Here is a 27425-nt window from a genome sequence, read left to right as displayed (position 1 = left end):
ACATTGGTTAGAGGAAATAAATAGGATATTGGAAACAGGAATCTGCCCATTAATTTTTATTTATTTATTTATTTATTTTTATTTTAAGCGGAGTGGAAGGCGTGCGGGGAAGTGAATGATGAAGGTCTATGGGTGTGCCCCCAAAATAAAAATATATATATATATAAATTAAATAAATAATAAATAATGAATAATGAATAATAAAAAGAGCTCTCTTTATCTCTCTCTCTTTCCATTGAGATTCCAAACTCCCAAACACTATGCTCTTTCGCACGCACTGCCATGCTTTTTCCATTTTATATATTTTTAATTAAATATATATTTTTTTTGTTACTTACCACTCTAATAAATCTTAATTTATTTTAAACCCTTTTAAAATTATATTTACTTTCGATTGGTAGTGGTTTAGGAACGGACTTTAGAATCGAATGCACTCACCCGAACGTGCATTCATCTCGTACACTTCACGGTGGAAAGAAAGAGACATTGGTAGCTTATTAATTTGTTTAATTGTTTTTGCTAAAAAAAACGTAATATAATGTTTTGAATATACTAATGAAGAATAAGAATATAGTATCTATATTAATATACGACTATTTATTGAACTCACGTGATTTTAAAATTTTCTAATAAACAAATAAATAATATGGTTTAGCGTGGTCCTAACACGAACTTATTTGTTGCAGCTTTCACGTTATAATATAATTTTAGTTTTAATGAATTTAAAAAATATTTTTATTTCAAGTTAATTCACATGTAGTCTTAATTGTTTTTTAATTAAAATATATATTTATTGACAATAAATATTTGAATATGGTCTTATTTTAAGGAAGAAAATAGAAATAAAATCGTGTTAAAAAAAAAAAATTAAAGTCAACAAGTTTAACTATGCTTGATATATGAATGGATAAGGATGTAGTCCTTTAATGTCGAAATTAACCAAGTATTTGTTACGTATTCCAAACAACCCTTGTGTTAAACGAGGGTCAATATTGGTATTTCAAGTGCAATTCTTTTGTTGGGAGAATGTTCCTCTTTTTTTTATCTTTTAGAAATTCCAACACTAATTTTCAAGATTAAATTTATTCAATCTATGTTTTGGTTGGTGCATGCATTCAATAATATGTCAGAATATTGTTTTTATCCAAAATATGTCTTTCCTTTATTAATATTATCTTTTTTATAATATGATAATTCTAATTTTCAACTTATTTATTAATTTTTTATTTTTTCAAATTTAACCTATCAGAGTAGATATTCAAATATTTATTATTACTTTTATTTATTTAATTGTTTTCAAGAAAAAAAAAACATATTAATTGGGTGCCATTTGGCAATTGCTAGTGTGAGTGATGGGTTGGAATGCACACAGAAAAGCCCAACTCGCCTTGTGAGTTTAGCCCAGATCATAAATAGATAAAGTGGGCCCAAAAACAATTATTATATATATATATATTTAAGAGTTTTTAATTTTAGGTCTGAGTAGATAAATGAGTTAAAAAAATATAAAATATAAACTTTAGTTTATAGACTAAATAAATACGGTTAAAAATAAATAAATAATACTTATAATATAACCAAAGTTATATTATAGTAGCCTAAGAAAAAAGAGACGCTTAAACATTTTTAATTCAATAACATTGGTGAAGTGGTTTTGTTCTTCGAGAATTACTCACTCATGCACTTACCTTGAGCCCTAACGTCGCTCTTATTGTCAAAATCTCCCAGAATCATGAAGTTGTATCGACTCCTTACCTCCTATCCTACTCGTTATGGTCTAAAATCTTCAAAATCTAAGAATTTGTGAGGTGTCTTTCTCAAATTATTTTACCTTTTTCCTCAAAGACAAGACGCTCTGGCAGATCAAAATGACTAACTAATCAAAAGTGATAAAAGGATAGATTACCGGTCGATTTGTGATGAAACAAAACTATACGGACATAAAACTAAAAAGGGTATAGGCATTAAAAAAAAAAAAAGTGTTTAAAAAAGAAATTAGAATTTACGGGTCACAGTTGAAATTAGGTGGAGTCAACGTCCACAAACAAGCAACCTTAATTAGATGGTATCCAATTGTCTTCTAGTCTGGCAACCGGATCTCCCGGTCACCTCGCAGTACATACTCCATCCCTCTCCCTCACCTTCGATCATCCCAATCTTCAGCTTCTCATTTCTCCCCACCGGAAAAAGAAAACCCATCGGAGAAAGGCGAAATTGAATCCTTCTCTACCACTTTGTTCGAGAGAGAGATGGCAGGTTCACCAAAAAGTCCAGAGTGCGGCGGAGAGGGAGCCCAACCTTCGTCTTCGTTAATGGATAGCTTATTGGGTCTTCTTCGGGTTCGGGTCATTCGCGGCGTCAACCTCGCCGTACGCGACGTCCGCAGCAGCGATCCTTACATTGTCGTTAAAATGTCCAAACAGGTCACGCCCTTAACCTTAAAATCTCCAAACACGTTGCATTAACACGCTTTCTTGTTCTTCCTCATTCTTGTTTTCTTTTCTCACCGCCAGAAGTTGAAGACCCGCGTTATAAAAAAGGACATCAATCCCGAATGGAACGAGGACCTCACTCTATCTGTTATAGAACCGAACGCTACAGTCAAGCTGGTATGTGTTAGGAACCACGACTCTCCGCCATGTAATGATATTGTCTACTTTGAATATAAGCTCTCAAATTTTGTTTCAGACTTCCCATAAAGCCGAGATGTATTCCTTAAATTAGCCCCCCAACAATCCTCCTTTCGAATAAACTACACTATAGAGCCTCCTTGAGGCCTATGAAGCCCTCAAACAGCCTCCTCCCATTAATCGAGGCTCAACTCTTTCTCTGGAGTCATCGAACAGAGTACACCCTTGAGTCACTTTTTTACTACACCTTCCAAACTCACAACTTCTTTGTTCGACATTTGAGAATTCTATTGACATGGCTAAGTTAAGGGCAGTCTCTAATACCATGATAGAAACCACGACAATCCTCAACATTACGTACTCCCTCAAAGTATATCTGAAACTGGCTAAGTCCACAGCTTATAAGGAAAAGATTTCCAAACTCTTATAAAAAATGTTTCGTTCTCTTCCCTTATTGACGTGGGATCTCACAATATCAATACTTTAACATTGTAGACGGTGTACGACCACGACACGTTCAGCATGGACGACAAGATGGGAGTCGCAGAGTTCGAGATCGGACCATTCATCGAAGCATTGCAAATGAACTTAGCAGAGGTACCAAGTGGAACGGTGGTGTCAAGAGTGCAGCCAAGCAGGCAAAATTGCCTAGCTGAAGAGAGCACCATTGTGTGGGAGGATGGCAAGGTTGTTCAAAACATTTGCCTACGCTTGCGCAACGTCGAGCGCGGCGAAGTCGAGATCCAGCTGCTATGGATCGATCTACCCGGTTCTAAAGGTTCGTAAAACCCTATTTAAGAAGTGAAAAAAGAGTAATTTATGCATGATTTTGAACGAACATGGTGTTGGTGTAGCTGCATTGACCACGTGCTCCAAGACATGGATGGAACTGAGCGGTTACACGACGGTTGAACCTGGTAAAGAAAAGGAGCGTCTTGAGAAGATACCGGCAAAAACAAAGAAGGCTTGGGGTCCCGCGTGGCGTGTACCCGGCGTCGCTAACTATGTGAATCGCTTCAAGTCTACACTTCTTCTCCAACGCTGTTTATATAAGAAATGAACTTCATTTTTTTAATCATTTTTTAACTTTGAATGACTTTGTTTTTTTTTGTTCATTTGAAGAATATGTGAAGCAATATATTTATTTTGTATGATCGAATTGAGTTTGAGCGTTACGTAATATATATATATATATATATTTACACGCACACGTGTCTCGAGATGGCAACCCATCTAAGCCTAATTACTTCTAACACCCAGACGGGCTTTCCCTCAATCACACTCTCGTAAAGAATACTTCGTTTTCTTTCTCAACTCATATGGGATCTTATAGTCAACCCCATTTCGGAGGTCCAGTGTTCTTACTAACACTCTTTCACTCCTCCAATCCACCCCCTTCGAGATCCAATATTCTTACTTGCATACCGTCTAGTATCCACCCTCTTTGGGACTCAGCCTGCTCGTTAGTACATCGCCTGGTGTTTGACTCTGATACTATTGGTAATAGCACAAGACTATCGTTAGTAGATATTGTCCTCTTTGAGATTTTCTTTTCGGACTTCCTCTCGAGGTTTTTAAAATGCGTTTGCTAGGAAGAAATTTTCGTACCCTTATAAAGAATGCTTTGTTATCCTCTCCAATCGATGTGCGATCTCGCATTATTGATATGGGATTTACACGCGCATGCATCTCAAGATGAAAACCCACCTAAGCCTAGTTACTTTTCACGTTATCGAGTTGTGATTGACTTGAACACAGTGACTCACCATCCCCTTCTATTCAGCTATGTGTATCACCATGTCTCATACATGTTTTTAATAGCTTAATCTCCGAACAGTTGCCCGTGCAACATCGCTAGATAAAAATTATAATTAATTGGAAAAGTAAATAAATTTATTATTAAAATATAATTTGAAAATGGAAAATATGAACACTATATTATCTTCAATATATTGATTGGGAAAGACTAAAGTGTCCATGAAATACTTGAGGGGGAAAAAAAAAACAATAATTTTGAATTATTATTTTTAAATAATTGATTGTAATAAATTTGGTTGGAGGCGGGATGATTATTTATTTATTTTCACACAAATGTAAAAAACAAAATAAATAAATTCACATTGGACGCGGAAAAATACAGCGGGAAAGTTCGAGGGGTAAGGAAAAAATAAAACCCTAAGCCGGAAGGACAGAGGGTTTGGGGAACTGCTTGCGCGGTCGAAAGCTCGGGGCTCACAGCATGGGGAGCGGAGACGACTATAAATTCATGGAGATTAGAGATGCCATTGTCGCCATAAACATGAAGGTTAACCTTATTGGTGTTATCATCGAGTTCGGTTTCCCCAGGCGAACTAAGGGCACTGGTATTGTTCCTCTCTATTTATTCCACTTCGTTGCATAGAAATGGATTTTGTTTGTGTGCTTCACTCCCCTGAAATTGTTAGCTGTGTGAGTTTTAGTTCCGGAACATGTCGATTTTTAGTAAATTCTGAGTATCTTTTATTTTCATTTCATTGATTTCATCGTTTCGCGTGTAACTTGTTACTGGCAATGATGAATCAAAGGCCGGACTTACGGCTGCTTCCGTTTGGACGGTAGTAGACTGATGATATGTCTGCAGTAAGGTGTTATTGCTGAGCCAGTTCTTAGTACAGTACTACATTACACATTTCGCGCGCTACATTCTTTGTGTTTTGATGACTCGATGTGCGCACATATTTAGACTCGTTATGTATTTGTAAATCTTCCGGTTTCTCTTGGATAGCTGATGTCTTGTGGCGGAAATAGGAGTGTTATAACATAATTTTCTAGTTGGTCTCAAGTGCGTGCTTTGGCATAATATACTGCTACTTTGTTTTATTTTATCTTACATGAAAACGCTTTTCTAAGTTTTTTCTGTCCTGCTTTACCCACCCGTCCGTGCAATCCTCTGTCTCTCCTATTTTGTATTAACAAGTACTAACGGTTTAATTATTGGGTCCTATTCTCGGTCTTTAAGTAAAATTTTAGGATCGAGAACTGGGAAGGTTGAAGTTCACCTAGATTTGAAGATACGTATCACTGAAGTAATGTCTATGTTAAAACTCTTCAAGCTGGTATTTTCATATGTACGAGGATATCACATGGACAGATCTATGTTTTCTCTGTTCAGTAAATTATCTTGTATATTTGGGTTTGATTATTTCTGCTAGAAGGGAAGGATTTAGTTTGTTCGCTACATGCAAAGTTCCCCCCCAAAGTTTCCATAGACGTAACACTATGAATAGCATGATGACTCACTATTACAAAGAAAATTTTGACTTCGCTCATTCGAGGGAGCTTACAGAAACACAATATGCCTAGATTTAACTATCCGAATACTGTGTGCTGAATAAATGCTTTAGACCCTGGATTTTTCTTCTACTTGAAAGTTGAATAATCTATATGTGGCACATCTTGTAACCTGGTCAATTAAATTTATTTTTGATTCTTTGGGTCATATAAATTACTATTTTCATCATTCCCTGAATCTGCCTTTAATTTCAATAGTTTTGAGCTACAATTTGTTTCATTAAGGCTCTGCCTACTTTGAGATCATTTACATACTTTTGCAGATTGCTATTGTGCTGTAAAAATTGTTGATCAATCTCATCAAACACCTGGAATTACTGCAAATATTTTTGCTGAAAGTTTGGAAAAGCTTCCCCACGTTGCTTCAGCCGGAGATATCATTCAACTTTCTCATGTTTTGGTATTCAATGATACTAAATCTTGTGTAAAATTTTATTTTAATGTACTTTTTTCACTTGTTTCCTTTATTTCATGTTTCAGCATCTTGTTCAAATAAATAGTTTTGTTCTCAAGTATTGTTTATTTCATTTAAAAATTTCAGCATTTATTTTCTTCAGTTTGAGAGGGAGAAAACCTTGTTATACTAGCAATTTTTTGAATTTGCAATGAATGGAAAAAATAGGAAGAAAGCAGATGGTACTGCTTAATTCACACCAAAATCTATTGACTATTTTAGGGGATGTGATTTTGATAAGAATATTTTTGTGTATATACATAAATATTTTTTAATGTACATTTTCTGCCCCTTATGTTGTCTTGAATCCTTATACTCATATTTCTCATTTTAGTATTCTCCAATACAATCGTTTGTACTGCCCAAGAGAAGAATGAATAAATGGGACAGACTTGTTTTGAAGCCATTAATTTATTAGTTGTAGTAGATTTCTTTTTCCCCTGCCTAGCCTACTATATTAAATCTTAACTTCTATATTTCTAAGCTTCATATGGTATTGATAGGACTAAACTTGTTTGGCACTTGCTTATTAACTTGATTTTGACTAAAGCAAGAAATTAGTTTGAAAGAAATTTCTTGACACCTGTGACTCAAGTTTCTTGAAACATTTAATGGAAATGAAAGGTATTGGATGAATATATGAACCTACTTGTCTACTCGAGCAGTTGAACATTTTTATATCATAATGTTATAGTCTTCTTGTCACTCTTACGAATATAAATGATAGGTGGTCAATGACTATCTCAGAAATCAAGTGATAATTGCAGATGAAAATTCATCAGGGGGAAATATATGCTGTCTTCAATAAGAAGTTTTCTTCATTTGCTTTGTATGAAGGAAAAGATGGATCAGGCTTTCTACCGTATGACGTTTCACCAAAATTTCGACCCAGAGATCTCGATAAAATGTTCATTTTGAGTCTGAGGGATTGGCTGGTTGGTTTTGAACTTGATGAAGGTCTGCAGTGAAGTGTTCTGTCTATAGACAAACAATTTAGAGTGATGGCTTTCTTTTATTGTTCTTTAATCCCAAGGAGTTTATAGTACTTTCTTTTAAAAAATGCAGATAATTTTAACTTAGAGAACTAAAATATCAAAATTTGGCCAATAACAGCGGGCCTCCATTTAAGGACACATGTATGGATTAAGGACATATATGCTCATTGGCCAGTGTATGTGAACCTAGAATATAAAACAGTTTATGCATGACTTGACCTGAAAAACTATTGACTTAACACAGAATTTTGTAGGATCAACCAGCTTTTCATTTGTGAGAGATATCAAGGAAAGCGAGCATGTTAATTTGATCTGCAAGGTGAGGAATTGTTTTTCAAAAATTCTATGGTGTCCCTTTTTCACTCTGTTTTATCCTTAGTGAAAAACTAACATTTTTTAATTCTTCCCCTCTGCTTTGTTAAGGTAACTGACTTTCTTAACAAATATTTTAACAAGTATTCTTGGAAGTGGTTTGACATGCATCCTATTCTATCCCAGTTAGTCTAACTCTCTCTCCCCCTCTCTCTCCCGCACGAAGATTGTCTACATGTGTGAGGATGCTAATAATGGGACTCTGGCTTTTGTTTGGGATGGAACTGATGCTCATCCAATTAGCATCGACACAAAGTAAGTTCATCAAGCTGAAATTTGTTTATAAAAGTATATCATGTTCTTTTGGTTGTACAAATATTGATAATTGGTGTAGCTCATATCCTGTGATGTTGAGTTGGTTGTATCAGGTTATAGGTAAGCAATTGCATGTTAACAATAAAGTGGTACAGGGGTGTGGCCTCTGCATATCATGTTCTTTTAGGTTTTATTTATGAATGCAAAATATATATATATAGTTGTACTTTAACACGATCTTTCTCTTTTAGTTCATCAGGATGCATTATGATTTATGAAGGATTTATATATTATATATATATTCTCCTTTTCTCTTGTTTTTTCTGGGCGGGAGAGGAATTCTCATTAGGTGTAACATACCTTTCATTGAAATCATATTATGTTGGACTTTGTTAATAATTATTAGGTATTACCCAGGTTAACAGATGAAATTAGTAATGCACAACAATTGGGACCATTGGTTTTGCCAAGAGATGTCTTATGTACGTTACCTCCGGTTGGCTCTATCCTGAGGTTGATCTTTGACAAAGGGATTGAGAAGCAGAGTTTATCCATGCTCAACACTGGTAAATGGATGAAATTTATGAATGTCTTATGTGAAATGCAAGTTGGATCCTTCCAAATTGTGGTGACAACATTTTCAAAGCTTCGTTATACATCAAATGAAGATAATACCATACAATTGCGCCAAAGGTTAACTTTCCATTATCGCGTCTTCAATAAAATACACATGGATTCATGCTTCAATCTCTTACCCATAGGTTTTGATACACAATCATATTTAACCATTAGATCATATGAGGAGCGTTTAGCATCAATTTTGGGCAGAATTCCTTTCTGGAGCTTTCCTTCGCCTTTAACCACTACAGGTTTGAAGTTATATTTTCATGAAATTTCATTTTATTGCAATGGTTACTTCGATCTTGAGTTTAAACTATTTTTTATGATTAAATTTTACTTAGAATTTCTTCCAGTGACAATTTGCTGATTATCTTGTTCCTTCAACAGAGGTTGATCACAATAATGAACCGTTTACCACACTGATGGATGTTTTGACACATTCAAAGGTACTGCATCTCTCTATCGCAGGTTGTGGTTGTTTGTTGAGAAGTGTTTCTTTCTTGATGGTTTATGTAAATTCCGAAACTTTGTAGGATTTTCTGAAATTTTATATGTAGCGTCTTTGGATTTTTCAATGCGAGTCCTTGCCACAATTTTCTTGTGCTTTATTGTTGACGGTGATACATTTAAATGGATGTTGAAGGTTCCATGAATGGTCTTCAAAATGAACGCGTGCTTTCAGTTATTTTGTTTCTGTTGTGCCGATTCCCTCTTTCATATATTGATTGTATGGATGTATTCGAGAGAAAACTTCTTCCTCACATATTTCAAAATCCTTGTTTATTTTTCTCGGTTACCCATTTGATGTCCACAGTTGTCATCCCGGTGCATGCTGTGAGACACCCCTTTTGCAAACTGCTTGACTTTATTTCTTGATTGATGAAGTTTACACTTGACAGGTAACTGCAAAATTCAAATGTGTTGTACGAGTTATAGCAATATATCCATTCCAGGCCAAGGACTTCCGCTCTCCTGAAGGGACTTACAGGGTTAGGCTGAGCCTAGAAGATCCAACTGCAAGAGTTCATGCCTTCTTATATGCGGAGGATGGAGTAAGACTCTTTTACCATTCATACTACATGCATTCTGGGAATGTTTATTTTCCGCTCACAGGGTATTTAGAAGAATGGAAATTGATGTTCTAGTCCCTTATTATTAACTTTACTTGGATTATTTAATTTTCATTCCTAGGGAACCTGAAAGAAAATTGTGGATGATCGGTTTCCTTATTAAGGTTTTATTTACTGGCGAGGACTGTAAATCACTTGATTTATGGAAAGAGAGCGGAGAGAGAATGAGAGAAGGAAAGTTGGGAGGAGAAAAAGAGAGGAAAAAAATCTTAGAAATCAAGATTTTATCTTCTTTTAGTTCAAAAATCAAGGTAGGAACGGTTGAATCAAAATATGGGTTAGGCCAACTAAACCAAACTCTCCTATCTTAGGTCGAAGCACGGGAAGGCCCCTTTCCTATCTGAAATTTACTGGAATCAACCATAACTAAGCCCCGTGAGCCTTTATCCTAAAGCTTCCACATACAGTAGTTTGTAGCACATTTCGCTTTCAAGTCTGTTATATTGAACCCTGCTTTTCACTTTCAAAATGTGTTATAGTGAGACTGCTTGATCTATTAGAAAGACACCCATGCCCTGTGAAGAATCTAACTCGCTTTTTTCTATTAATTAGAACTTTCTTGTATGTGAAGATCGAGGAAATGGTATTTGTGGCAAAAACACCATATTTAAAATATGTTGACATAGCAACACACTCATTACTTGCAGTAGCGTAGTTGTGCATTTTTTCCCCTTAGTTCGTGTAAGATAATAATTCCCTAGAACATTGTGTTCATGATTTCATAATATTGGCTGTAGTTCTACTTATTGGCTCTCTTCTGATTGTTTTTCACATTTATCATAATCCACTCAAGGACAAATTCTTTGGTGAAGATCCATCAATTGATGTTTTAACAAGGAAGCGAAACAAGTTACTTGGGGTTTCAGCAAGTGAGAAAAATGAAGCGAGTACAAGAAATCCTCCATGGGTGCAGTGCTGCCTAAAATCTTATTACCTTGATAAACAAGATGCGTGGGGAAGTAGACAGTACAGAATATTTGGCACTCGGCTAGTAGCATCAGATTAATAGATGGAACGCGCGCCTCCCATTTTGTTCAACTATGCTTTCTCGTTAAGCTGATTGGAAAAGCAGCTTTCAGATATTTTTTGGTAGCAAGCAAGTGGAAGACAGCGCTCACTCCTATTTTGTTGAAGAATGCCAAGTGATCAAACTGTGTGAAAATAAACTTGTTTTTAGGATATTTTTGATAATTAGTTGTAAATACTCTGTTTTCTGTAAGACAATGTATACATATTAGTTGTCGCTACTCTGGTGCCTGTTATTTTGTAACACAGCCAAGTTAACCTTGTTATATTGAGATTCCTCACGATCAACGAGGAGCCATGTTAATGTATGAGTACATGAAAGTAACGACTCGTGCAATTCCCATGTAGACATGTTCAATTAGTAGGATCATAGCTCAACTAATTTAGACTCGTGCAATTCCCATGTAAAAATGTTCAATTAGTAGGATCAGCAAAAGACAGTGCAGTCTCATAAAAATCTACAATGCAATTGCCACGAAATAAATCACAGAAAAAAAATATATAAAAATCTTTGCTTTCTATGATCCCGGTGATAAACATCTTGAAGTTCTTCCTCTACTCTGTGTTGTGAAAGTCCCAAGAACGCAAAAGCTCTCTCTAAGCAGTTGAATTCTAATTTCCTGTACATTACGTTAAAGAAAAGATTCTCATACCTCATTGAAAAGAAAAAGACAACACAGGCAGTGATTTAATTTTGTGCAGCCACGTGATCATTGGGGTGGAGTGGCACAGCCTCAGCAGCAGCAGCAGCCCGTACAACTGCATGCCTCCGTTGCCGCTCTCTAAGATATAGGACAGTGAGGAGGCAGGCAAATAGAGTTAGAATTGTTGCATTTCCTTCCTCCAACAGTACATCCTCCACCCATACATCAATCTTTGGATACACTTCTGGCAACGAATCGATCACATGGACCTAATTCACACAACATCAGAAACACCCTCAGTTGATATCCAGGTCGTCTATAATAAGGAAGGAAAATGGACTATTGCAAGAAAAGAATTAAGAAAAGAAGTTCATTGAACCCACCAGAAAACTGTCGGCATGATTCTTCCTTAACCACAGGCTTGCTAGGGCCAGCTTGACTGGCAACCTGGCAGCTGGATCAAGTTCCAGAGCTTGGTCATAGTACCGCTTGGCTAGGTGAAGGTCAAACGGAAGGCCTAGACCATGTTCATGCATGTAACCAAGGTTGAACATGGCTTGTGCATTTAGTTGGGATTTAGCATGCATGTATGCTTCAGCAGCACGATCATAATCTACGTCGGTTCCCTGGGTGGAAATGCAAACGTAGAAAAATGAAAAATCTCAAACACGTGATTTTGGAACATTTGTGGTTCAAAAGAAACTCTCAGAACATACCCGACCGTAGTAATATGCATCCCCAATCAGTAAGGCAGCATGTTCGTTGCCCTGCTCGGATGCTTGCCACCAAAGAGAATGAGCTCTCTGATGTAGTTCTGCATCTGTACAAAAGCCAGATTCTCCCAGACACATGCTTTGTTCTCCATATTTGTCAAGTATCCATGCTGCATTGCTTTGTGCCACCTCATATCCTAGCTCAGCCATTCTCGCGTACAAGAAGAATGCCTTGCCAATATCACTTTTCAGATATGATTCCAATGCCCATCTAGACAATGAACTCCAAGGCCCTCGTTCAGCTACTAATTTGTATAAAGCACTAGCCTGCAACGGTTGAAACTTCAATTATTTACAGAATCTGTGATCTATTAGGATCCCAATAATAAGTTCAGATTTTATTTTTAATAAAACGTTTGCTCCAGAAAACCAAGACTTTTCAATTATTAGATCCCAAAAAAAGTTTTTTTTCCCTCCTTTCCATGGGAGAGTGGACCGGGGGGGTGGGTTTGAAAATGTAGTTGAGTGAATTTACCATAGGAATGTTCCTCTTGAGCCCAACACCAGTATGAAACATCTTCGCCAGCTGGTAGAATGCCTTTGGTTGTCCAGCATTTGCAGCCACTATAAAATGAGTACATGCCTTCTTCACATCTCTCTTCACCCCAATTCCTTTAAGATACATAACTCCTAGATTATAATGACCACCAGACTCGTCGTTATTGGCAGCCTTTTCAAAGTACTCCTTGGCCTGTATTAGAGGACGTAGCATGTGGGGAACATGCAATGATGACGTATGTTATACACGATTTAGGCAGAGAATTGAAGTGGGAAAAAAAATGAAACAAGCAGTAATTCAGGTGCCATATCAACGTATACTGAAGAAAACAACATTTAGAACATGAAAATACAAAGAAAAGGATATGCATTCAGAAGTTGCATTAAGATCCAAATCTTGCAACGACTAAGGGCATGTGGTGGTGGTAAAATGGGAGCAAGATCATGTTACATCCTCCAAGAAAAATTCAATGCCCATCAGAGATTCAAAAGGGCAGATATTGCAAAAAAGAAAGGAAAAAAAAAAAAAACCATCTTTTAAGGTAACATAAGTTATGGGCTGACAAAATAATAAAGCTAAAACAATCTAAGATAAGCACAAAACTTCTGAGAATATAGTATATTACTATGAACAGTCAATAGAACAAGAGACAACCACTAAAATACACACATTTAAGGTAGGGTGACAACAATTGATAGGTAAGCGCAATTCAACTAATAGAACATAAAAACGAAAATAAGCCACCAGATTTCTACGGGCACAAGAGACTAACAACCGTTCAGCTTGCCATACGAATTGAATACACCATTAAATCAAATAGTCTCTAGTTCACTTATGATTCAGGAAAATGTAACGCCTGAGGTATAGTGGGTTAAGTTAATGGTATCTAATTAAGACAGCTCCGAGGCAAGAATTACAGCAACATATGGAGACAGAAATTCGAAGTCAAAATAGCAATTTCAACAGAAATAATGGGAACCTTACCTTGGTAAAGTTTTTCTCCACTCCATAACCCTTAACGTATAAATATCCAATGCCATTATAAGCAGAAAATGATGGATGCTTGGATGCACGAGTTAGCCATTGAAGTGCCTTAGTATAATCCCTTTCGACTCCGGCGCCCCTTGCATATATCTCTCCAAGTAGTTCCATAGACTTTGGTTCACCTTTATCCACGGCCTTGGAAAACCAGATCAGTGCTTTTGCATGATCACGCCTCAACCCTCTCAGTCCAAAGTAGTAAAACAGCCCAATTCTATACATGGCTCCTGCATTACCCTTCTGCGCCTGATATTCCAAAATTTGGAAGTCCTCGTCCTCCTCTCCTCGAGACTTTCTCAAGGCCTGCTTGTTCTCCTCTGCTCCATTATGGATCCTCACAGGTTCAATTACTGGAGAATCCTTGGAAACTAATAAACTATTAATGGCTACCTCTGCTAACTCGGCATAAAGCTTGACTGCTTTTTCATACATCTGCAACCAAGACAGAATTACGCATTGGAAACACGACAAGTAAAAGAATAACAAATCCATATATGCCTACCGATAAAACAACATTTGTTCATTAATTAAACACAATTTAATAACTAAAGTGCTCGCAGGGTCGCACTTACTTCTTGCCTGAAGTAACTATATGCAAGAGCCATCTTAGATTGCTTATTCCCTTCCGCGGCAAAATAATGATACATAAACGCCTTAGCCTTATTCGTCTCCTTCATTATCCCCATTCCATACAATAACCCTAGCACCGATTGCGCGTGCGGATCCCCACTCTCCACCGCAACTTGATCAATATCCCCTACCGCATCCTCCATCAACCTCAGGTCACCAGAGCTCACCGCTGTCATCATCTTCCCTAACGCAGTGTAGTACAGATCCTCCGGCGCGTCGGGGTCAGAGGCGGGAGAATCCGGTTCAAAAATCGGGCGCCAAGTACCGGGGTCAAGCTCCTGGGCGGCGTTTTGAGATTCAGGCTCCCCGAACTCGTCCCACTCGGCGGAGTCGTAGTTCGCTGAATCGGAGGAGTCGTCGGGCGACGCAGCATCCTTGAGGTCATCTTGAGAGATGACAATGAGAAACGGACGAGCGTTGATGAAAAAAGAGCATAGACATATAATTAAGAAAATTAACTGAATCCTACGAGCTTGCAGTTGCATCCTAATCTGCATTGGGATTGAATTTTTTCAAGAACAAGAAGAAGACGGAGGAGGAAGAAGGAAGAAAAAGAAGGCTCTGTAGAATTTGCGAGAAAGATCCTGCCCTGAGAGATACGACCATCTGATTAAACGACGACATCCAACGCTTACACGTCAGGTTACTGTCATTCCTCCAATCAAATTTCGACACGTAAGCACATCTGTTCGGAAATATGTTGATTCAAATTGAAAAAGATTTATCAAAACTATTTTTTAAGAACACATTATATTCTGAATATATCACATTCTAACTAATCTATTCTAAGTATTTTTTAATTTAGTATTTAATTTTTTAAGATTTTTAAAAAAATATAAAGTATTTAGTTATTTTTTTAAATTTAAGATAAAAATTAGAGAATTTATAGCCCTAATAAATAAACTTAATTTTTATGGTACAATCAAATATTAATAATGTATTTTTCTTTTAAAATTTTAAAATTTTAATCTCTATATTTTAATATTATTCAATTTTTGTCTACAGTTCAGATTTAATAACCTTATTTACCTTAAATAATTCTTAAGATCAATTAATTTTTTCAAAAAATCGACCCAATTTTAAATTTTTTTTTTTTTTGAAGCATATTTACATATTATTTTTTTTAAATATAAAATATGGTTATTATTTTACAATTAGATGCATCTTTAAAATAACACTAAAGGTTAAGTTGAAGATTTTTCGGTAATTAACAAGTTTAAATATAATAATAAATGGAGGGGGCATCATGCAAATTCCTTAAAATAAGGGTCATATTGCAAATTCCTTAAAAGAAGGGTCATCTTGCAAATTCCTTAAAATAAGGGTCATATTGCAAATTCCTTAAAATAAGGGTCATATTGCAAATTCCTTAAAATAAGGGTCATATTGCAAATTCCTTAAAATAAGGGTCATATTGCAAATTCCTTTACAAGAAGGGTCATCTTGCAAATTCCTTTACAAGAAGGGTAATCTTGCAAACTCATCCTATTTTACCTTGTGCTATTGTCTTCGATTGGCGCTGCTCGTATTAGCTTTCTACAGTTGCAATGGCAGTAGAGATCAGGCTCTCTCGAACTAATCGTATCTACAGACCTTCTGTAAGCCTACTCTTTCCACCTTCAAATCTATTTGTTATCGTTCAACGAATCCATTACTATCGTTGTTGTAATGTTCAGGAACATCTTCAAGGCCAAATCATCGTCAATTCTCGTTCCTCGATTTCCCACTATGGGATTAGCCTCCTTCTCAATGGATCCGTCAATTTGCAGGTTTAATAATCTTGTGGTTTCTTTAGTTTCTTGAAAAGAAGTTTCGTACTTTGAAATAGTTCTTTCTGAGCTACCAAACACCTGCTAAGTGTGACAGAGTCATGGAAAATTATTGCTCTTGTTTGTAATCGTAACTCTATTCCATTTCTTCATCCGTTGGATGCATTTTATTGAAAAAAAGGTTCGTGGAGGATCTGCGGGAGTTATTGAGTCGGTTTACGGTGTCATCAAGCCTCTTTCGATAGTGTGAGTTGCCCTTCTTTACCATTTTTAGGTGAATTGTGGATTCTGTAGGTGTACTATTATGTGAAACTCAAGTAATATTTGAATTTTACTGCGAATTCGTTTCCAACTTTTAGGGATGATAGCAATCTCTTTGTCGATTTCATAATTGCCGAGGGCACTATAAGCAATGCAACATGAAATCATCTAGGATATGGTTAGGGATTATAAGGAATCTAGTGCTTCCACTAGTGATAGCGATTACTGAGCTTCTCTTCCTTTCTCCGACCTGAAATTTATATTGGAAATGGTTATCGCATGATTTTATTCTTTTATTTATTGAATGGTTATACTTTATCTGGCTCTACAATTGATTTAGTTTCCTTCGCTCTCATAATGATAGGAATCGGAGCATTGAGGTAAGACCATCTGGAAAGCTTCCTTCAGGTACAACCGAGGTAAATTTGCTGTTGAAAGCTATGCAATCTCTTAGTTTTTACATGAATCAAGTGTTTTATATGCTTATTCACTTGGATTGCAGAATTTAATTTGGTGAAATACTTATTTTTTCTGTTTCATAATTGCATGTTTTGTTTATTGTTATTGTGTATTGTTGTACCCTCACGGCATATCCTCTCGACCCTGGAGTGTAGCCGCTTACAAATGGTCCATACCGTGCTGAATAGTTGTTCGTTTATTTGTCGCCTGCACTTTCAGATAGTTAACTGAATTAATCCCCTCAAAATCTTGCCAGATTCCATTTTCCGTGATTCTGAGACAGCCAAGTGAAAACTTGGGAAAATTCTACGAGACTTTTCATGGAACTGACATAAACATTCAGGTGAGTGTGGTGAATCTTTCTACTTTGCTTTTGACTCTTCAGATTTTGAATAAATGCCTAAGTGAATGGTTTTCACTCTTATTCACCTTCCCAGCTCAAAAAGAAACGAGTTTTCTCGTAACATGAAACTGATATTTGTCAATTACTGAATAATACGATAGTATTTAGTAACTGTAGGTATAAGTAGAGGCTACCTACACAAGTCATTATCTGCCACGATCGAGTTTATAGTTGAAAGTGATACAGGTCTGCTTTATTTGACCCTTCAACATTACGTTTCTAACACAAGTAAATGAAAATCATTTTTCCTTTTGTTCTGTTCCTAGCTGATTTTCTCGAGCGGCCGTTGTCCTCTGAGATGGTTATCTTTTACATCACTCAGGATACGCAAAGGCATCCACTACTTCCTGAATTAAAATCAGGTCTTTCCATCATTGTTTCTTTTCTTTCATGTTTTTTATCTTATTCTGGTGTACTTTTTTTTTCTTTCCATTTTCTCGTAGGAATATTTGCATATAAGCCAACAGAAGAAAGTATTGCTTAGTTTTTTATACTCTATTTTAGTTTATCTTTTTGTATTTCAGTACATATCCTTTTGCTAATGGGAGGTACTTCTAAATAGGTGGTTTTCGAGTGACTGGGAAAATGGCAACTCTGTGCTCTCTTTCAGATCCCATCACTGGTGAATTAACTGTTGAAGCATCTGCAGTTCCCATTAGTTCAATTGACATTCACTTGTGTCGTGTGGAATCTGTTATTCTTGGGGAGAGAATCATAACTGAAACCTCAGTGATCCAAACTACCCAGGTATGTGCCATCTCATCTTCTTAGCATATATTAGTTTTTGCCGGTACAAAATGTCGTATATAATTTTGATTTCAATTTATTTATTTTATCGCTAGATAGCAGATGGAGATGTCTGTCGCAACATTACTCTGCCCATTTATGCCATACTACCCCGTCTTTTAACTTGCCCAACAGTCTTTGCGGGGTGAGTTGCCAATATTCATCTGTTGTACTCTTTCTGTTTTTTTTACAACAAATGTGGGGTAAAGATTTGAGACTCTAAGAAAAAAGGAGTAGTTGCCTTACCCCTTGAACAATGTTCATGGGCCGTATTCCATTTTCAATCAAATACTATAATTGGATGGTGAGAGATGAGAACACGCATGAAATGAAACCAAATGTAGAAACCCTTCCTATATGAGCATCAAACGTCTGAAGTAAGCACTTCATGATGGGTTCAAAAATTGGACGGGGATTTTTTAAGCATTGATGTTAAATTTGGAGTTTAGTTGGGCCTTTTCATTTCCCCATTTGATTACTATGAATGATAATATCGTGTTGAATAACTTTATTTCGTTGATAATTGGAAACAACTTTGGTAAGTTGTTCCTTCAAAGTTCTCTCTGTGGTTGGTATCAGATCTTGTTGAAGTGTGGGTTTATCACGTCCATCCCTTTCTTCTGTCATTCTAATTTTTTATTTAGCTTCTGTATTAATTACTCTTGTAACTTGTCCTAATTGTTTATGACAGTCCATTTTCAATTGAATTCAAAGTTTACATCGTTATAACCTTCCAATCAGAGCTATCAAAGTTACATCCCAAGACTGATCCAAGAACTCCAAGACTATGGGTGAGCAGCTCTCTCTGGGATTGTTTGGACTTTCTCTTGTTTCACTAATCTAACTACGATGTTCTCTTGTTCCAATTTCAGCTTGCCATTGAATCTCTCCCACTAGAGCTTCTTCGATGTCGGTCAGACGATTAGTTCAGCTTATCATGATACTGTATTTTACATATGTCCATTCAACATTTGGGTTTGTATCTGCCATTTCTTTTGGAGGGATGGGGGAGGGGGTTGGTTTTTGTTTCTGTTTCTGTTTCTGTTTCTGTAAAAAAAAACAACCATGTTCAGTGTATGTGTACTCATTTGTACTATAGAATAGTGTTGTGTTGATCTTTTCCCTTTCAAATACGCGGAACTTTGTGTTATTTTGTTCCCTGCTGAATGCCAATCAATTGATGGATCATTTGATTTGTGAGCTTATTCGATCTTTTCATCCTCTTCTACACCGTTTATTACTTTTGAATTTGTATTGAGTATTCTTTTGAGTATAATTTTGATTTTCTTCGTTGATGCATGATTGATGTTTTATATTTGGTTGATTGATGTTTTATATTGGTTGAGTTATATTCATGTAGAAGTCTCGACAGAAATGGTATTTCATATAAATTCAATTTCTTCATTGTATTAATGATGTGTTTACTCTTACACGTTTGCTCACTTAAAACCGATGACCTCAATATATTAATGTATTTAAAAAAGGAAATTACTTGGGTTTTAATATAAAATTTTAATCGGTAATTTAGTTTTTAGACAATATCATACAAAATGAATAATAAAAAAAAGGGATATAAATTGATTTTTTTAAAAAAAGTAAAAAATGAAAAATGGGCCTCCTCTACTCTATGGTGGGCTTGTCAATAGAAACGGACTACCCTTTATAGGCAAAACCAAAACACTATGATTAAGTTACCATAAAAATACACCAATGGCAGAGCAAACAGAGTCGCAGAGAAACCCTGCAAAGCTCAACACTCTGGACAACCCCTGCTTCCAAAATCCTTCCTTTACTCAGAACATTGCAGGCTCTACTTCTTTACCTACGGATTATACTCTGTCATTGTCTCTTCTTCAAACCCCCTTTTCACTTTCTTCTTCCATTTCCCTTAATGCACTCATTTTGACCTCAACCCTTTCTCCCTTCGCCACTCACCGACGCCGTTTCTGGTTTCCGAAGCACGAGGACGCCCTCCACAGTACTCTTACCCTGTATGCTTCCTGCCCTTTATCGCTATCTCTCCCTAAAAAGATTAGTTTTGATTTCTCTGAGAATAATTTGAATTTTTAGCTTCTTCATTTGTTCTTCAACTGTATTTTGGAAAATGGGTATGTTCTTATTAGCAAAAAGTTCATTAAATTTGGGTGCTCGGTGGCTGACAACTTGACGTTCTGGGTATTTGCTGTGGTGTTCTTGTTTATTGGATACCTATCTGAGGATTTGAACCAGTTTGTGTATGTAGCAGAACGTTATCTTGGTGTTTTTAATACTCTTCATGCTCTCTTGGAGATAGCTACGGTATGCTTCTATCTAATTCACTTCATGTTTCTCCCTTCTTTACCAATATGGGACTTTGGTGGTGTTTTGTGGTTTCAATATTGATGGTTCCTAACTTTTGTTCAACATGTTTTTTGATTGTGATCTCCAAGCCATTGAGGGTTCCCACCATGTTTTTTTTGAGGCACCAATAGGCATTAGACCTTCTGAACTGTTTCAGCTGTTCTTATTTGTCTGATAACCTTATTATTTCCTAACTTTTGTTCCACAGAATTTTTACCACTTGGGTATTTGTCATTTCTTAAAGATCTTTAAAAAAATTTAACATGGATAATTAGGAAAGAGCTTCTGAGGGCTTGTGTTTCTAATATTATGTGCCTCTCTCTCTTTTGATATCTCCTTTTCCTTTCATTTGTCAAATGTAATGGCAAGCTGATCCTTTTTATTTGAAGAAAAAATCAATTAATAACATTACCATACTTTGGCTGCAGAGTTTAAATTTACTATGGAGAGTTCTGATGATGAAAAGGATGGAAGTTATGGGAAATATGTTCCAAGAGAACCGAGTCATAATCTAGTAACTAATGGTGCAAAATTTGTAGATGAAGTACTCAACGGACAAAACGAACGTTGTTTAGAAAATTTCCGCATGGACAAGCACATATTTTATAAGTTGTGTGATATTTTGCAAGCCAAAGGCTTACTTCGTCATACGAACCGTATTAAGATCGAAGAGCAACTAGCCATATTCATGTTTATTATTGGTCACAATCTTAGGACACGAGCAGTTCAAGAGCTGTTCAGATATTCAGGAGAAACAATAAGTCGCCATTTTAACAACGTACTGAATGCGATCATGGCGATATCGTTGGACTTCTTCCAACCTCCAGGATCCAATGTTCCACCAGAAATCTTAGATGATCCAAGATTCTATCCCTACTTTAAGGTAGCATGTTGGCTTTAGTTTGACTAGTGTTTTCCTGTCCTGTGGTTTACCTTCTCATTGATTTATCTTGTTTTAGGACTGTGTGGGGGCGATTGACGGTATACACATCCCTGTCATGGTTGGCGTTGACGAGCAAGGACCCTTTCGGAATAAGAACGGCCTACTTTCTCAAAATGTTTTGGCAGCATGCTCATTTGACCTGAAGTTCCATTATGTTCTAGCAGGCTGGGAAGGATCGGCTACCGATTTGCAGGTTCTGAATTCAGCACTTACTAGGCGAAACAAACTACACGTCCCTGAAGGTGCGTGTATTCTAAGAGGAAAACGATGAATCTTTTAGTTCTTGAATAGTCAGGCTATTGCTCTCTGGTCGTTTTCGGGCTAATATTTTTGAATTGCAGGTAAATACTACCTTGTGGATCAAAAATATATGAACATGCCTGGTTTTATTGCCCCTTATCATGATATCCCCTATCAGTCAAGGGAATATACAGGTGGTTATCATCCCCAAGATGCCAAAGAGCTATTTAATCTACGGCATTCGTTGCTGCGCAATGCGACCGATAGAACTTTTGGAGCTCTAAAGGTGCGCTTCCCCATACTATTGTCAGCTCCTCCTTACCCGTTACAGACACAAGTTAAGTTGGTCGTTGCGACATGTGCAATTCACAATTACATTCGGAGGGAGAATCCCGACGATTGGCTCTTTAAACTGTATGAACAAGACCATGTTTCACATATGGAGGACTCATTGCCTCAATTAGAAGCAGAACAGCTGACGGCACACATTGAGACTCCAACTGTGGACATTGCTTTTGAGACAGAAGAACTAGAGATTACATCACAGTTGAGGGATGCTATTGCAACTGAACTGTGGAGTGACTATATTAACGATATATCACCCATGTAAATCAAATGTATGTTATTGTAGCGTCCGAGTTAGGTCAGATACTCTTCAGGAACACAAAAAATACACAAATGGGGTCTGATTTTGAAGGTGTATATTGACGTTACTATGTTCATATGAAAGGAATATAACAGTGGACATTGTTTTTCTTTTAGGAAAGTCAAATTCTTGAGTACTGCTGCCAAGGAAACAACACCAGGTTAGCGTTCTTGATGAGATCTGACTGATATTTGTTTGCATTGAGTTGAATTCTGTTGCACATATCAATCTATTTGGCTGTTGATGCAAGGCATTGGGGATGGTTCTGAGCTATCTGAATGTGAATGTTTAATATTTGCTTCTTTTTTACTGCTACATTCATCTGGCTTCCATCTGAAAGTACCCCAAAGTTCCCTACCTCATGTAGCTCGCTTTTGATCTGTTGGCAATGTGTATGTGGTGGTGCCCCTCATGTATGGAGTGTACCCGTGCTAGCCAATAGATATTGTCCTCTTTAAACTTTTTCTTTGGGAGTTTTATTATGCTTAGATTGTGATGCATTTAATAGAGTGGGGGAGTGAGGTTTTGTATTTATTGGATTCTCTGACTTCCTCTGCTTCACTGCTCACTCATCACTCATTTTAGATTACTTTTCTTTCTTCTTCTTGTCTTTCTGTCTTCTCTGTCGTCTTCCTGGAATTTTGGGATCATGGGTTTATCTCACTGCGATCTTTCATGGACGTTTCAAAACTAGAGAATATTAGATATTGGACTGGTGGGGTGGCGGCGGCGACCTACACCACTATAGGTCTTCGCTGCACGTTTTAGGTCTCAATTTCCTCTGTTAGGACATTACTGCCACATAAAATATTTTTTATGATCCATTTATCTATAGTACTTATATCTTGTAGTTATTGATAGAAACAAATAGAGTATTTAGCATGAAATGTAATATAATAAGGTGTTGTTTCGTTATTACAATTTTGCCCCTTGTGAGTTATGTAAATTACATATAAATGTGTGGAGAGTAGGAAAGTAAAAAGTGAAAAAGTGGAAGGACAAAATTGAGAATAAATGAAAGAAAACAGACACAAAAAGGCTGCACGCACTAACAAATCATTTCAAAACCCATTTCTATTTTCATCTCTCTGTCTCTCAATTTCTTCTTCTTCTTTGTTTTTACTTCTCATTCAAATTTCAGTCTCGGTTGCTATACCAAGAGACCTTAAGAGATGTTGAATCCGGCCAACGATCTGTTACCGCCGCCGTCGTCTCCGACCAATTCATCCATTTCCTCCTCCGATCTCGACACTGAGGTGCCCATCCTCGTCGTCTCCCATTTTCTGATTCTCTCTCTGTTTTTCATTTTGGGAATTCAATTTTGTTTTGCAGTCTACAGGTTCGTTCTTCCATGACAGGAGCACCAGCTTGGGGACTCTAATGGGTGTTAGTTTCCCGGCGATTACCTTCCGAGTGCCCTCCCAGAACCGAGACCAACACGCCGCCGCGACCGCCGCCGCTGGTGGTGGTTCCCGCAAGAGTAAGAAGCCAAAGAGAAAAACGACGGCAGCGCCGGCACTGGTCGCAGATCGGAAACGGCGGTGGTGGCGGCTATGCAGGGATGACGGTGTTAAGCCGGCGTCTCTGGGCGAGTTTCTTGAGGTGGAACGGAGATTTGGGGACGGTGCTTTCTTCGGCAACGCGGTGGATCTGGAAGGCGTAGTTTCGGCGGATCAGCAGAGGAATGGCCGGTCTTTGTTCGCCGATGGGAGGGTTCTTCCGCCGGCACAAACGGAGGAAGATACGTCTGCGGCCGGCGCTCTATGCCGATTTTCTGTATCGCTCACCGGAATTTGCAGCGGCGGTGCCGGCTAAAATGTGGGATTTGATTTGTGAGAGTATATTTAAAATCTTATATTATATTTAATTAATCAAACGCTTGAATTAAGGTAAGAAAAAAGAAAAAAAGAAAAAAGGAAAATGTCACCTTTATCGTGTAGGTGACCCTCTTTTTAATTTCCTTTTAATCATCTCACAGGTTACTTCTATCTTCTTTTTTTCTTTTTCAAAATAATAATAATAATAAAATAACACTCAGATCTTCATTTTTGAAGCTTTGGAGATATACCCATTTATATATTTTTCCAATCATACCTAACATAATTGATATCATTAAAGTCCTCAAATACTAAATTAATTCTTTAATTAACCCTAATTGAAGTTTAAATAATACTCTATATTAGCAAAGTCAATTAGAGCATAATTTAGCAATTAAATTAACTTTTGCCAGCTCTAAAAAGGTAAATTCAAATTAACAGTCGACACCTTTACTAGTGAATATTTGAATCTTTGAGTTGACATGAAAGTTAGGCATCTTTTACGTAATAGTCTACATAATAGTCTTTTGAGTGAATATTTGAATCTTTGGTCTTTTGATAGATATAATCTACACCAATAAGCCATGTTCAAGTTGACATAAAAGTTATTAGTCTTTTGAGTAGTTATTTGAATCACTAGTCAGCCATGTTTGAGTTGATACAAAAGTTATTAGTCTTTTGAGTAGTTATTTGAATCACTAGTCAGCCATGTTTGAGTTGATACAAAAGTTATTAGTCTTTTGAGTAGTTATTTGAATCACTAGTCAGTCATGTTTGAGTTGATACAAAAGTTATTAGTCTTTTGAGTAGTTATTTGAATCACTAGTCAGTCATGTTTGAGTTGATACAAAAGTTATTAGTCTTTTGAGTAGTTATTTGAATCACTTAGTCTTTTGAGTAGTTATTTGAATCACTAGTCAGTCATGTTTGAGTTGATACAAAAGTTATTAGTCTTTTGAGTAGTTATTTGAATCACTTAGTCTTTTGAGTAGTTATTTGAATCACTAGTCAGTCATGTTTGAGTTGATACAAAAGTTATTAGTCTTTTGAGTAGTTATTTGAATCACTAGTCAGTCATGTTTGAGTTGATACAAAAGTTATTAGTCTTTTGAGTAGTTATTTGAATCACTAGTCAGTCATGTTTGAGTTGATACAAAAGTTATTAGTCTTTTGAGTAGTTATTTGAATCACTAGTCAGTCATGTTTGAGTTGATACAAAAGTTATTAGTCTTTTGAGTAGTTATTTGAATCACTTAGTCTTTTGAGTAGTTATTTGAATCACTAGTCAGTCATGTTTGAGTTGATACAAAAGTTATTAGTCTTTTGAGTAGTTATTTGAATCACTAGTCGGTTTGGTCGATAATCTATACTTTGACCGAATGAGCCATATTTGAGTTGACATAAAAGCTGAATGCTTAGGTGAATAAATATACCTAAGAGGAGTAGAAATAGAAGGAAAATTAAAGGCAAGATTTCCAAGGCTCATGTGGTCTAATAGGAATGGGCCATATATTTTGAAGGTGGGAACACCATCGATGTCAATGTCAATGGAGATGTGACATTTCATTTAAAAAAAAATGCCAAAGGAGTTATTTGAGAGGATAAAAAGTTAAATCCAATTAGAAGTTGAAAGCAACAAACCAACCAACCAAATGAGTTTTCAATATTTGTAGACATCCATTGTTACCCACCAAACAAGATGGTATATATTTTATGTCACTTTCACCTTAAAAAATGCCCAAGTAGCCTTGACATTGAAAGATTTTAAGGGAAAAAACAAAGCAGACAAAGAAAATGACAGGCCTCACCAACCATTACTTGCTATGTCTACAAGAAATTCACAGTTCAAACACAGCAGAGAATGATGGTTAAAAAGAAACAATTTTCATGGTTGCACAAAACTTGCTATCTATCTTGCCACATGCTGTATCACTAAAGGGCTTCAGGATTTCTGGGCATTTTCTAGTTCAGAATGTTCAAAAAGCTATGAAAAACAATTCCAACAAAAATAACTCACAAGGATTATATAAGTTATGAGTTCCGGGTTCATTCCAGCTCTATAGGAATCGGCGAATTTTCGTTATCTTCGACTCGTTTTTTGCCTCAGTCTTTTGAAAGCCATTAAAGTTACAGCAGCTGAGATAGAATACCTGCACAAAGATCAGCCATTGCCAGAATAAGAATGTGAAAGACTTCCAAATGAAACTTTTTTACTGTAATTCTGTTATCATCTCCCAAGGATTATATAAGTTTGCACATAAAACGTATATCAAACTACTCATTGTGCATCCATGTCCTGAACTCCAGATCCTCTAGCATGTATTCCAATGGAAATAAGCTGTTTATGTTCACAGGATCCATTAACAATCGCTTCTGCCAGAAATCTAGCATTTCTATCAGCAAAATAAGATGTCACTGCTTGGATGAGAAATGTGTGAGATCCCACGTCGATTAGAGAGGAAAACAAGTGCTAGCAAGAATGTTAAGCTTCGAAGGGAGTAGATTATAAAATTTCACGACAAAACATTTTTTTACTAGTGTATAAACCTCTCTAAAAAATAGTTACAAATAAGTATGTACAACATCAGCTCCCTGCAAGGGTAATTGGATGATGTGATGTTGAAAAGACAGAATTTAAACTTTCAAGGATGGGAATCAAAGCAAACTTTGCACTGAAAAATGAAAATTACTTTTGGCCTCCTAAGAAGCCAAAAACCTGACATGCCATATGTTCTAATGAAATAGAGTTTCTGCATTTCCCAGTGTCCAATTCTCTTCGGCATACAAAATATTGCCACAAAAATGTCCACCTACACCACTGACTGAATCCATGCCTCAATAAACCTATGCAGCAAGGGGCAGGGAAAGCCTCATCAGTTTAACACAAAAATGTGTTTGAATGCCTCTTGTATTAGATAAATTACATCTCAATTCGTAAAAACAGGAGCCTATTTGATCATCTCGACTCTCTTTGTTTCTCAAAGAAAATACCGTACATACGCGATTTTCAACAATCAAAATCAGAAAAACCTAAATCATGCTCCAAAATCAAGACCAATCCATAGAGAAGAAAGTTCAGAAACTCACGACGATTTACGATCAAACGCAGAAGAGACTGTAGCGGCAGAGATGAAAGAACAAGAAGATGAAGGTAAAGGCGCGGAACATTTGGAGATTTTTTCAGTCTTCTTCTTCTTCTTCAGCTAACCACTCTGTTCTGTTCATCTCCAAACCTCAATTCTCGGGGGCTTAAGGGTTTTATAAATCGCCTTCCAATTTTACCCTTTCAATTCCATCTATTTGCTTTAATATCCCCCACAAAATTGTTACCATGGTTGCACAAATTACAAAATAATTCTTT

At 36.6% G+C, this 27425-nt stretch overlaps 6 protein-coding genes and 1 non-coding gene across 15 annotated transcripts; 6 read left to right on the top strand and 1 right to left on the bottom strand.

Moving 5' to 3' along the window:
* The first annotated feature begins 2249 nt into the window (after positions 1-2249).
* LOC111431387 (protein C2-DOMAIN ABA-RELATED 4-like) lies at positions 2250-3690 on the top strand. Its single transcript, XM_023068009.1, has 4 exons — positions 2250-2423; positions 2514-2609; positions 3126-3408; positions 3485-3690. The coding sequence occupies exons 1-4, from the start codon at positions 2250-2252 to the stop codon at positions 3688-3690; spliced, it is 759 nt and encodes a 252-aa protein (XP_022923777.1).
* Positions 3691-4762: 1072 nt separating this feature from the next.
* On the top strand, positions 4763-11140 carry LOC111431722 (protection of telomeres protein 1a-like). Of its 2 annotated transcripts, XM_023068434.1 has the most exons (10): positions 4763-4993; positions 6224-6360; positions 7182-7371; positions 7664-7728; positions 7948-8036; positions 8454-8729; positions 8829-8905; positions 9045-9103; positions 9557-9709; positions 10581-11140. In XM_023068434.1, exons 1-10 carry the CDS (start codon positions 4870-4872, stop codon positions 10791-10793), a joined length of 1383 nt encoding a protein of 460 aa, XP_022924202.1. In that variant the 5' UTR covers positions 4763-4869; the 3' UTR covers positions 10794-11140. The 2 variants fall into 2 exon arrangements, with proteins under 2 accessions (XP_022924202.1, XP_022924203.1); XM_023068435.1 differs by lacking the exon at positions 7182-7371 and having other exon boundaries at positions 7654-7728.
* Positions 5176-5272, top strand: LOC111431743. Its single transcript, XR_002708559.1, has one exon. It is a non-coding gene; the product is annotated as a small nucleolar RNA snoR113 (small nucleolar RNA).
* On the bottom strand, positions 10865-27216 carry LOC111431721 (ERAD-associated E3 ubiquitin-protein ligase component HRD3A-like). 2 transcript variants are annotated; one of them, XM_023068433.1, is made up of 8 exons: positions 27204-27216; positions 14343-14959; positions 13714-14202; positions 12706-12921; positions 12174-12497; positions 11841-12083; positions 11467-11726; positions 10865-10938 (listed from the first exon to the last, which is right to left on the bottom strand). In XM_023068433.1, the coding sequence occupies exons 2-7, from the start codon at positions 14895-14897 to the stop codon at positions 11502-11504; spliced, it is 2052 nt and encodes a 683-aa protein (XP_022924201.1). In that variant the 5' UTR covers positions 14898-14959; positions 27204-27216; the 3' UTR covers positions 10865-10938; positions 11467-11501. The 2 variants fall into 2 exon arrangements, with proteins under 2 accessions (XP_022924201.1, XP_022924200.1); XM_023068432.1 differs by lacking the exon at positions 10865-10938 and having other exon boundaries at positions 11215-11726.
* LOC111431725 (Down syndrome critical region protein 3 homolog) lies at positions 15841-19236 on the top strand. 4 transcript variants are annotated; one of them, XR_002708556.1, is made up of 11 exons: positions 15841-15998; positions 16077-16169; positions 16351-16415; positions 16795-16849; positions 17146-17232; positions 17394-17478; positions 17559-17654; positions 17855-18039; positions 18142-18223; positions 18820-18869; positions 18951-18991. XR_002708556.1 is itself a non-coding variant. In XM_023068440.1 (11 exons), exons 1-10 carry the CDS (start codon positions 15948-15950, stop codon positions 18845-18847), a joined length of 834 nt encoding a protein of 277 aa, XP_022924208.1. In that variant the 5' UTR covers positions 15849-15947; the 3' UTR covers positions 18848-18869; positions 18951-19236. The 4 variants fall into 4 exon arrangements, 3 of the variants coding, with proteins under 3 accessions (XP_022924209.1, XP_022924208.1, XP_022924207.1); XM_023068440.1 differs by having other exon boundaries at positions 15849-15998; positions 18135-18223; positions 18951-19236; XM_023068439.1 differs by having other exon boundaries at positions 15855-15998; positions 18135-18223; positions 18770-18869; positions 18951-19236.
* On the top strand, positions 19776-22356 carry LOC111431723 (putative nuclease HARBI1). Of its 3 annotated transcripts, none has more exons than XM_023068436.1 (4): positions 19776-20069; positions 21133-21301; positions 21378-21603; positions 21703-22356. In XM_023068436.1, exons 1-4 carry the CDS (start codon positions 19789-19791, stop codon positions 22209-22211), a joined length of 1185 nt encoding a protein of 394 aa, XP_022924204.1. In that variant the 5' UTR covers positions 19776-19788; the 3' UTR covers positions 22212-22356. The 3 variants fall into 3 exon arrangements, with proteins under 3 accessions (XP_022924204.1, XP_022924205.1, XP_022924206.1); XM_023068437.1 differs by having other exon boundaries at positions 19806-20069; positions 20847-21301; XM_023068438.1 differs by lacking the exon at positions 19776-20069 and adding an exon at positions 20076-20376 and having other exon boundaries at positions 20847-21301.
* Positions 22327-24237, top strand: LOC111431726 (uncharacterized protein At3g17950). Of its 2 annotated transcripts, XM_023068443.1 has the most exons (3): positions 22327-22407; positions 23389-23503; positions 23580-24237. In XM_023068443.1, exons 2-3 carry the CDS (start codon positions 23420-23422, stop codon positions 24060-24062), a joined length of 567 nt encoding a protein of 188 aa, XP_022924211.1. In that variant the 5' UTR covers positions 22327-22407; positions 23389-23419; the 3' UTR covers positions 24063-24237. The 2 variants fall into 2 exon arrangements, with proteins under 2 accessions (XP_022924211.1, XP_022924210.1); XM_023068442.1 differs by lacking the exon at positions 22327-22407 and having other exon boundaries at positions 23155-23503.
* Positions 27217-27425: the final 209 nt, after the last annotated feature.

Source organism: Cucurbita moschata, unplaced genomic scaffold (assembly GCF_002738365.1).
Source record: "Cucurbita moschata cultivar Rifu unplaced genomic scaffold, Cmos_1.0 Cmo_Scf00036, whole genome shotgun sequence".
Lineage (NCBI taxonomy): Eukaryota > Viridiplantae > Streptophyta > Magnoliopsida > Cucurbitales > Cucurbitaceae > Cucurbita > Cucurbita moschata.
The sequence above is the reverse complement of the archived record's forward strand: the minus strand, read 5'-3'. Positions and strand labels throughout refer to the sequence as shown.

Bases quoted from the DNA above. Each gene is read 5' to 3' on its own strand.
- LOC111431725 (XM_023068439.1), top strand. From the start codon at position 15,948: ATGGCAGTAGAGATCAGGCTCTCTCGAACTAATCGTATCTACAGACCT. The intron at 15,999-16,076 runs GTAAGCCTACTC...TGTAATGTTCAG, and splicing joins ATCGTATCTACAGACCTTCT to GAACATCTTCAAGGCCAAAT. The intron at 17,655-17,854 runs GTCTTTCCATCA...ACTTCTAAATAG, and splicing joins ACTTCCTGAATTAAAATCAG to GTGGTTTTCGAGTGACTGGG.
- LOC111431723 (XM_023068436.1), top strand. From the start codon at position 19,789: ATGGCAGAGCAAACAGAGTCGCAGAGAAACCCTGCAAAGCTCAACACT. The intron at 20,070-21,132 runs GTATGCTTCCTG...TCACAATCTTAG, and splicing joins CTCCACAGTACTCTTACCCT to GACACGAGCAGTTCAAGAGC. The intron at 21,302-21,377 runs GTAGCATGTTGG...ATCTTGTTTTAG, and splicing joins GATTCTATCCCTACTTTAAG to GACTGTGTGGGGGCGATTGA.
- LOC111431722 (XM_023068434.1), top strand. From the start codon at position 4,870: ATGGGGAGCGGAGACGACTATAAATTCATGGAGATTAGAGATGCCATT. The intron at 6,361-7,181 runs GTATTCAATGAT...TGATAATTGCAG, and splicing joins TTCAACTTTCTCATGTTTTG to ATGAAAATTCATCAGGGGGA. The intron at 9,104-9,556 runs GTACTGCATCTC...TACACTTGACAG, and splicing joins ATGTTTTGACACATTCAAAG to GTAACTGCAAAATTCAAATG.
- LOC111431721 (XM_023068433.1), bottom strand. From the start codon at position 14,897: ATGCAGATTAGGATGCAACTGCAAGCTCGTAGGATTCAGTTAATTTTC. The intron at 12,498-12,705 runs GTAAATTCACTC...CAACCGTTGCAG, and splicing joins TCAAGAGGAACATTCCTATG to GCTAGTGCTTTATACAAATT. The intron at 11,727-11,840 runs GTGGGTTCAATG...TGTGTGAATTAG, and splicing joins ATCATGCCGACAGTTTTCTG to GTCCATGTGATCGATTCGTT.
- LOC111431726 (XM_023068443.1), top strand. From the start codon at position 23,420: ATGTTGAATCCGGCCAACGATCTGTTACCGCCGCCGTCGTCTCCGACC. The intron at 23,504-23,579 runs GTGCCCATCCTC...TTTGTTTTGCAG, and splicing joins CCTCCGATCTCGACACTGAG to TCTACAGGTTCGTTCTTCCA.
- LOC111431387 (XM_023068009.1), top strand. From the start codon at position 2,250: ATGGCAGGTTCACCAAAAAGTCCAGAGTGCGGCGGAGAGGGAGCCCAA. The intron at 2,610-3,125 runs GTATGTGTTAGG...TTAACATTGTAG, and splicing joins CGAACGCTACAGTCAAGCTG to ACGGTGTACGACCACGACAC. The intron at 3,409-3,484 runs GTTCGTAAAACC...GTGTTGGTGTAG, and splicing joins CGATCTACCCGGTTCTAAAG to CTGCATTGACCACGTGCTCC.